Genomic DNA, 9,565 nt, shown 5'->3' with positions numbered 1-9,565 from the left:
CAAACATGGATAATGTTGCTCATTCATTCCAGTTTCCTTTTGTTTGTACAAAATTCATTCTAGTTTCTTGATGAAATAATAATAAAACAAAGTAAATCAGTAGAAAAGAAGTTACTATAATCAAGACAAGATAACCTTGCAAGCATGATTAAATTTTGAAACAAGGCTAGAACAAAGGTATCTGTATTTAATAAGTATTACTAATTTTCTATTCCTACATTCCTAAAAACTAGATGATATCAATGTTGTTGTTCATCTTCATCCATAGAATACAATATCTTTTTTGCATTTTGAAAAAGAGGAGAACCTTTCTTTGTCCTTTCAACAATTTGCCTTATCAATAGCCTCTCCACCTCCTCGTTATCACAATCACAACTTTCATCTCCACTGACATTCAATTCACTAGAGCTTTGCCCTTCCAACATTGTCGCGAAATCGTATTCAAAAACTGTTGCATTCCAATCATGTGAAAGCGGACCTTCTTTGTCGTCACCATCATGAATGATGGCTGACGGTGAATTGTCTTCGGAATCATTCATCTTTATTAATTCTTCATAGGTTTCATTGTATGCTTCAAGAGCTTCACCTGATAGATTGAGAATTAAGGGCTGGGACATAGTGTCGCAATCTTCATGAGTCATCAATAAGTTTCCTCTGGTGGGAGAAGATTCCTTTTGGAAACTAACATCCTGTTCAGTTTCCAAAGACCTCACTTTCATCTGGCTATTTTCAAGGGCTATCTCAAGCTCTTTCACTCGTGTTTCGAGTTGGTTTTGTATGACTTCGTGCAAACGTAAACTCAGTTCATGCGGTGAAACTGCATAGTTAGCAGGAAGAGGTGTGGTGACATTGGCATCTGCTCCATTGACCGTGTCAGCTCGAAACTCACCTTGTGCAAAATCTGCTACGAACTCCGGGTCAATCTGCAAAAATTTGCACCATTAACACCCATTGTCACATTTAAGAATTGTTAACTTGAACCAAAAGAAGCAATGGAACAAAATATGAGATGTAACTTCACACCGGAAAAAGAAATATTTTACGGCTTTCAAAGTAAACATATGCGCTAGAACTTCAAAGCAAAATAAGGCATGATACAATGGATAAAGAAAACTAACATTAGTATCTATAGCAGTGAAACTTTCAGTTACTGCCACAATTCCAATTTCTACTAGAAGTGGAACAAATAAGTATATGTATGGATTGATAGTGAGTTTGGCAGAATCACAGTGTCACAGTGATTTTGACAAAAGCGACACATTTGAACTGCAACAATATCACGGTTCCACAGTGATTTCACCAAATTCACCATCAATCCAAACATGCACTAAATGATATGAATGCTGCAACTAGAATCAGAAAGAATGGATGGCCAACAATCAAATTTTTCATATCACATAACTAGGTTATCCTTTGCAGTTGCACTCTCTGTTAAGGCGAAATCTTGATTAATATAATATGAACTCTATATATAAGGCATATAAATCAGAAAGGGCCATTTTCATTCCTTTCTATGAAATTTCCATCATTGTCAAGACAGAAAATGTGAAATTTCCCTAAACCTTAAACAAGGAAAAACTAAGAAATAAACTAAAAAAACATATATAGACAGTGTTTTGTGCCGAAGACTTGTGTGTGTAGTCACCGGAAAATGTGACAGTTATGCTTACCTCAACAAGCTCGGATAATTTCCTATCCAGGCTTGATGCATTCATGTCCAACCCTAATCTCTCAAGTTCGGCTTCAAGCTCAGCTTCAATTTTACTCATAGACTCTGAACTCTGTTCTTCCTTTTTATCATATGATTCTTTGCGTTCTACTCTGGGAGAGCTATCAATATGCTTTTCAGGGGAAAATTCATGCAGCTCCTTGCCATTGAAAGAATGATCGCATGTATCTTGTGAACCATAATTTTCATTTTGTAACTCCTTCACAGTCATTGAATCTTTCATATCAAGTTCGTCTTGTAGATCTTGAACCAAGTTCTCATTCTGCTTCAACAGTTCCCTTATCTTGACTATTTCTCTTTTATTTGTCATGTTGGAAGTTATTATCCCAAGGGAAATCCCAAGACTGAAGAGAAATGTCGGATCTGATGATTACGGACGTGTTAATAAGCCATACTATCAGAGTAAAACATATTATATAACAGAAATTAAGTATAAATTCTCATCGAGTCATTGAGTACAGTCATTTTGGTGCCTAAATGTTTGAAGCGGTATCAAATGTATCAAAATTACAAAAGAATTCTTGAATGTATATTTTGTAAGTAATTTGATAGACAAAACTGATTAATGAAAGACATATTCAAGGACCAAAATAACTAACAAAAAAACACATCGGCGACCAAACTGACTATCGAAAACACATGCGAGGATGTTTTTGTAATTTTGATTAATTCAAGGACTATGGCAATTTCGCTTGACACATTCACGGCATCTATAGAGAAACCAAGAGCTATAATATCTTAAAAATATTGAAAGACCTAAGCCGGTTAAAAAACAAAACGCTTTTTTCATAACTCATAATGAGTCTCATTATCTGAGATCAGTAAATTGTATAGAAATAACAAATATCTACATTATTATAACATACCTGTGAGCAAAATTAACCAAGATTTCATTACAATTTTTCTTCTCATAATACAAGAAAAGACTAACTAAATATAGAACGAAAAGAAGTCTATGGCATTGGAAGACTAATAATTTCCTCAAAAAATAACAAGTGTTTGTTAGATGTATGCTAGAATTGCTTACAGTTACAATTAGAGTATGCATAGCAACTAGTCTAGTCTTGTAATAGAAACTCATAACTAACTCTTAAGAGTTAGTTATAACTAAGAATTAGTTATAACTAACTCTATCTCTATGAGTTATTTATGTCAGCTGTATGCCACCTGTATAATAGCTGTTCAGCTACTGGCAGTTGCCAGTCAGAATTAGTTTTGCACCTGCTATTGCAGGTCACCACCCTGCTACTAGAAATGCAGGTGGTTTAACTGATTGTAACAGAAGTCACGTTTATGAAATCAAATATCGGAGTTCTCTCTCAATTCTAACAGTGTTACTCTCAACACAAAAGAAAGAGTTCTAAAAAAGGTTTTGAATTGCAGTCCGGAACGGCAATTGCGGCTGCAATATAACGGAATTTTAGGTCACCACAACGGCATCGCAGCAGCATTAGCCGCATTTTCCAGCAATGTAAAGGTTAACACATATGTAAACAAGCATTTCAAACACAACATAGGCTAAAGAGGCTTTGGTTAAATCAGAAACTATACCATATTGTGTGAGTTTTCCACTAAACAAGTCATCAGAAAAGCTTGACCTTCGACTTCGTCCATCAACTGCATCAAGTTTCATCTTCTTGGTATCGTTTAAAGATCCAATTTTGGGCAAGCAAGGAATCCCTCCAACTACATTTTTGTCTTTTTCTCGACCAGCTTTATTACGTCCAGTCAATGCACTGATCAAAATATCACTTTCTCTATTGAGTATTCGGCTACCATTGCTAACCCGAAATAACCTTGTGGTCGTAGATGGTGATGAAAGAGGACTAAAGACATATTCTTCCATTTTGGCATGCTCTTTATATAGCTGAGCCATGAAACAACTTTCTAAGGAATTTAATGGTCTACTAACATGCTCGGGAAAACGTTTCGTCGAGAGAAAGGTTTTGTGTCCGAAAGAGTTGTGGATAGGAATCCCTTTGGCAGAAAACTCAGGACGAAAGAACCCATGATTGCCAAAACTACTCGTATTTTGCTCATTTCCATCTTCACCATCCTTAAAGTTATCATCATATGGTGATAATGGCACTGCTAAGTTTGATATCGATAGAAAATCACTCTCATTATAATTCTGAAAATGTCTTATTTTTTCACAATTGAACCCTCTATAAGAAGCCACATCTCCTGTTGAAGGACCATCAAAGGAACTCACGTCTGAGAACATCTCATCCGAACCCCTTCTATCTAAAAAAACATCTTTTCCCCTTTCACGTCTCCGGCGTTGTTTGAGGGAGGTTAAGGGACTGCTAAAGGACTCAGCTTTCTCAAAATTTGAATCCTCTGAAGACAAATGATAAGAGGTATCACCATTTTCCAAACTCTTTTTCCAATATTTAGCTAAATAACCAGCTCCAGTAAAAGCAGCTGCAACCCACAAATCCATTTTTACCGTCACTCTCACATCCACTAACTCTCTGTTGTCAATCGTGGATCGAGGAAAATAGAAGTTTGTTCAAATTCCCCTAATAATACAGTGTTACAGCGCTGCTATAGCCGGTAATTGACAACACTTTGTACTAACACATATCACGGAACAATAGCAGTTTGTTGAAATTCCGCTATGCTATTGCTCCTATAAAGCCGCTATATAACAACACTGCACCAACCAAACTCTAGACTACAAGTTACCCTCTTTCTTTCAATTATCAACACCAAACAACCAAGAGAAGAACTTTCCATGAATCAGTAAAAAACCTTCAATCGTCCTCACAATAACAAAACCACAATCACTGATTAACTATACATATATATTGCCAATTAAATCAAACCCCTTCAACTCACCACTCTAACCATCAAAATCTACTCTTCAAGTGGCAGCAAAAAGAACCAACAAAACCTGAAAAAAAGAATATAAAAAAATAATCAAACAACTAAGAATAACCTCCATAAATAAGAAACAGGAAGAAATCAAAAACATAAATTCTTTCCATCGGGAGAACCCGAGTTCGATCCTCAATTAGAATAATTTGTGGTCGGACTTCACTTACCTTCCGATGGAACTCTGGATTAAAAAAAAAAAAAAAAAAAACAAATTCTTGCCAATTTCAGAAGATGAAATCAACAATGCCAGACACAAACATTCCAAGAACAACAAACAATCAACTTAATGAATTAAGAACTAAAAACAAAAACACCCCAAAAAACTAAAACTACTCAAAGGAACCAAATTTCACTATGAAAGTAGAAACCTCACTACAAAACCCTTTTCTGAGAAAAACCCATTTGCCAAAAACAATCAAAACTAATAACCCAACATTTTCTTCTTACAATAACACATAAAAAAATGATCTTTCTTCCTACTAATTTTCTGACATTGAAGAAAAAAAGGGGGAAAAAAACTAAAAAAAAATTGAAAATAATAGAAAAGAAAAGAAAAAGCTTACTTTTTGAGAATTCCTTAGTATCCGTGAAATGAAATCTAGGATACACGAAGTATTGTCGAATCTCGGAGGTTGTTGTTTACACCGTTATCTTCAATGTTTGTCTGCAACAACGTGTTTTCACGGATGAACAAAAATTAACGTTTGTTATATCGAAAAAATAATAAATGTTTATTTTTTGTTTTTTAGCGAAGAAATTCAAATGTTTTATTTTTATTTTTTTTATTTTTCTCTCTCCTGTTTTATAGGGTTCACTGTATCACTGAAATCTCATCCACTTTTTTGGTTTGTGTCTGTCATGTCATAAAAATCTTTCTTTTTTTTTTTATAAAAAATCTTTGATACTTAGAAAAAAATATTATTTAAATTGACAAAGGGAAATCTAATTTTGTTGGTTTGATGCCGTTGATTTATCTCCTTTTAAAGATCTCATGTTTAATTAATACTGCTGCGTAGTTTCAATGGGCTAATCTATTCAGAGTTTTACTCTTACTTTAAATGATGTTTTTATAAGTGTATGACGAGATTGAACAATTTTAAATTAATTGGAACATGACAAAAAATATTTAGTTTTAAAGAATACAATGAACTAATAGTCGCTAGAAAAGTCGGCCCTAGTTTTTTAGTAAGAGATCCTTCACCTTCTAAGTTTGTTTTTTCTTTCACTATTCGATGATGGTCTATGGGTGGTTTTCATTTTTGACTCATGCATCTCTTTTCCCTTTCTTTCAATCTAAATAAGTGATTTCCATGTATATAAGTTTTTCCTTTTTTGTTTTTTTGACTTGTGCGCCGCTGTTTGATTTCGCATCTTGTTGTGCGGTGTTCGTTTAGTTCCTATTGAAAGATCAACTTCAGACAATCACATATTCGATTAATGATTTGGGCGTCAACGTCGAAAACATGTGTATTTTGGTGATTTAGTTTTAGTCATATCATTTGTAGCATTTTGTCATTATATGTTATTTACTTGAATGTTGTGAGTTTGTTCGCAGATTCAATTTGACGGAATGAATATCGTTTTGTTTTTGCAAAAAAAATATAATGAATAGAAGGAAAGGAAAATCTTGACCAAAAAAAAATGAAGGAAAGGAAAATATTAGTAATTAATTAATATTAATGAAAGTGACTTTTGAGTGCTTTTATTTAAAAGATTTGAATGGATATGTGAGAAATAAATAAAAAAGAAAAAACAATTATGAAAATAAAAAGAAAAGAAATATTATCTCAATTCTTAATTATAAGATCTTTTTGAGAATTTTTTTTGTCCTTTTTTATAAGACTCATTTGCTATTTCCAACTATATTAATTATTTCTTTACATACATGTCTCTATTTATTATACATCTTTTTCTTCAATGAGCAATAAATAGCATATGAAAAACATAAGTCAACTCTTTCTCTTAAGAATAAAATTGTAAAAATAATAGTGAACCACTTTCTTAATTCCTGTTATTTTAGTACAAGGGTTTTTCATATGTTATTTATTGCTGATTGAAAAAAAATATGTACTCCAAATTATAAGCAAAAAAATACCAACTTTTATCATATTTAATTATGTTGTTTTAAAAAATCATCTTTTCCAAAGAAAAATCAAATGCAAAGTGCATTCAATTTGCTCTCTCTTTCATTTTCTCAATAACTAATAACCAATGAAAATTGTTTTTACATCTTTCTATAAAATTTATTTCAAGAATAACACAAGAAACTATGTCACAAACTACTATGTTTTAGTTTTCTTAATAAGTTTGATTTTATTTTTTTTGCTTATAATATTGGACGGAGGGAGTATAATAAATATGAGCATGTATGTAAAGAAATAATTAATGTAGTTGGAAATAACAAAGGAATCTTATAAAAATGGACAAAAAATTATCAAAAGGGTCTTATCATTAAGGACGGGGGTAGTATATAAATTTACCATTCGACTGTCAAATTTAAAAAATATGTAACGAGTAAAATAGTGTTAAGCGTTGGTGTAACATTACAATGGTGTAATTTGATATCTCCTCAATATGTTTTTGTGTATATGTGGAGCGAGGTAATAACAATACTCCCTCCGTCCCATTATAAGTGAGTTTTTTTGTTCATTTTACACAAATTAAGAAAAAGTGAATAAGTGAAAGAGAGAAAAATGTTTTGAGTGTCTTCTCACTTATTGGTGAGCATCTACAATGGAGATTTTTAATCTTGAGGTCTTAAACGGGTCTCACATAGACACATCACTTTTTTTTTATAATTTTTCAATAATAGTACCAAATAGGTACTCAGCCATTCCAATAGAGACTCTCTAACAAAATGTTTAAATGGTCTCACCAATAACTCTTTATCATTTATATTTCAACAAAAGCAACTCAACAATTATTATTTTATTAAAAAGTTGTGTGGGATCCACTTAAGAATGGAGGTCTTAAGTGAGACCCTGAGTCTTAAGAGTCACTTGAAATTATTCGCCAATGGAGGTACCTATTAGGTATCGGGTCTTAAATGGTGAAGACCTCACCATTGGGGATGGTCTAAATGCAAAGTATAATACATTGAATTGAGAGTGATGAAAGTTGTATTAATTAGAGTTTTTTTTTTTTTTGAGGGATTGTATTAATTAGAATTATAATTGGAAAAAAGTAATTAATATATATTGAAAAGTGAAATGGGTCAATTTTTTTGGAATAGACTCGCCTATTATGGGACGAAGGGCGTAATAATTTATCTGAACTTAATTCAATTGGTAGAGAGACTGTTTTCGAACCCGAACATCCAACTTATTCAGTTTAAAAAAAAGGAATTTATAACCGCTAAATTACTTTAAAAAAATACTAATATATGTATTTGTTCATTTTAATGGGTAATTACTTGTGCTTTGTATTAGGACAACTTTTACTTGTGGTTGTATTCATAAATAATAAGGATTGTTGTCCAACCTATTATGGATATTTTTTCTATGAACCAAACGAATGAGTTTAATTGTTATCCCTATTTAGAATGACTTTAGCTATACATACAAGTAAGGTCTACCAAATTGGGGTTTCTTCATCTACTCCTTATATTCATTCTAACAATATTTTATATTGGCACGCCATACCGATTTGTTAATCAAGCTTATCACTCCAAAATAAAACATTTGGCCATAAACTATCACTTTGTATGTGCCTTAGTCTCTCAAACCAAACTCAATGTCTCTCATTTTCCTTCGAATTACCAACTAGCTAACATAATCATAAGCTATTCTCTATTTTCACACCACAATTTTCGAAAGTTCAAGATATTTTTCTCCTTTATTATCAAGTTGAAATTCAAATATAAATCTCATTCATATATATATATATATATGCGACTAATACCTCAAATTCGTCCTTGAATTTTAAAAAATCGGCCAAATACGTCCCTGAATTTTACAGACGTCCATCAAAATGGTCCCTCCGTCCAAAAGTTCCGTTAGTGGTGATGACATGTCCCTTGCATGTTGTGTTGTCTTGTACACGTGTCAACAAGGCAGCCACATGTATAAGGACTAAATTGATGGAAATGGTAAAAATTCGAGACTTAACTTTTCAGTATAATTTTTCCTGTGTTTCCAATTATACCCCTCTAAAATATAGATCGATTTGAGACTTACTAGCATAATTTGAGGACTAATTTGATGGATTTTGTTATAATTTAAGGGCTGATATGATTGATTTTATTTGCATAGAATGAGTACAAGGAGATATGGCATGAGAGGACAAGTGATTTCAAATGACATGCATAAACAAACACCACTGAGGGGTCCTGCTCCACAAAATTCAACTGCTCCTGGAGTTATTAGAGTTCCAAATCCAAAATCCGCTTCTACTCAACGCCAATACATGGAGTTTATCCCAACTCGAGGATTTCCAAAGCATTGATACTTGTTTAAATTATGCTTTTGGACTAGTTTAATTAATGTTTTTTGGACTTGTTTAGTTTATGCTTTTTTGGATATGTAATCACTTAAGAACATCAAATGATTTGATGACTTGATGGCTATGTAATGTTATTTTTTTGGCTATGTGGTGACTTATGAACATTAAATATATGACTTATGATGGTAGGCAAATGTGTGTCTTTTTATAATCAAAGTGTCTATCTTTTACTTTTTACTTTGTTCAGCAAATGTATGCACCAAGGATCACAGTGATATCTGTTGTGAAAATTCAAGGACCTATTTGATGGTATTTTCACTAATTTGAGGATTGAAATGATGGATATGCAAGGTAAAAGGCAAAATAGTATAATTTAAACAAAACATTCATACATCAAATAACCATTGTTAAACAAACCTTATGCAGAGGGCAAGCATAGAAAGACCTTCCTGAGTTATTGACAGTGTTTGCTTTTCTTGCAACACAAATTCTAGGACACCAACATTGAAGCTCTCT

General features: G+C 32.6%; 1 protein-coding gene across 1 annotated transcript; it reads right to left on the bottom strand.

Annotated features, from left to right (window-relative positions):
• Window positions 1-96: 96 nt before the first annotated feature.
• Window positions 97-5,329, bottom strand: LOC11443749 (uncharacterized). Its single transcript, XM_003598946.4, has 4 exons — window positions 5,173-5,329; window positions 3,281-4,625; window positions 1,671-2,092; window positions 97-923 (listed from the first exon to the last, which is right to left on the bottom strand). Exons 2-4 carry the CDS (start codon window positions 4,170-4,172, stop codon window positions 240-242), a joined length of 1,998 nt encoding a protein of 665 aa, XP_003598994.1. The 5' UTR covers window positions 4,173-4,625; window positions 5,173-5,329; the 3' UTR covers window positions 97-239.
• Window positions 5,330-9,565: the final 4,236 nt, after the last annotated feature.

This window comes from Medicago truncatula, chromosome 3 (genome assembly GCF_003473485.1).
Source record: "Medicago truncatula cultivar Jemalong A17 chromosome 3, MtrunA17r5.0-ANR, whole genome shotgun sequence".
NCBI lineage: Eukaryota > Viridiplantae > Streptophyta > Magnoliopsida > Fabales > Fabaceae > Medicago > Medicago truncatula.
The sequence above is the reverse complement of the archived record's forward strand: the minus strand, read 5'-3'. Positions and strand labels throughout refer to the sequence as shown.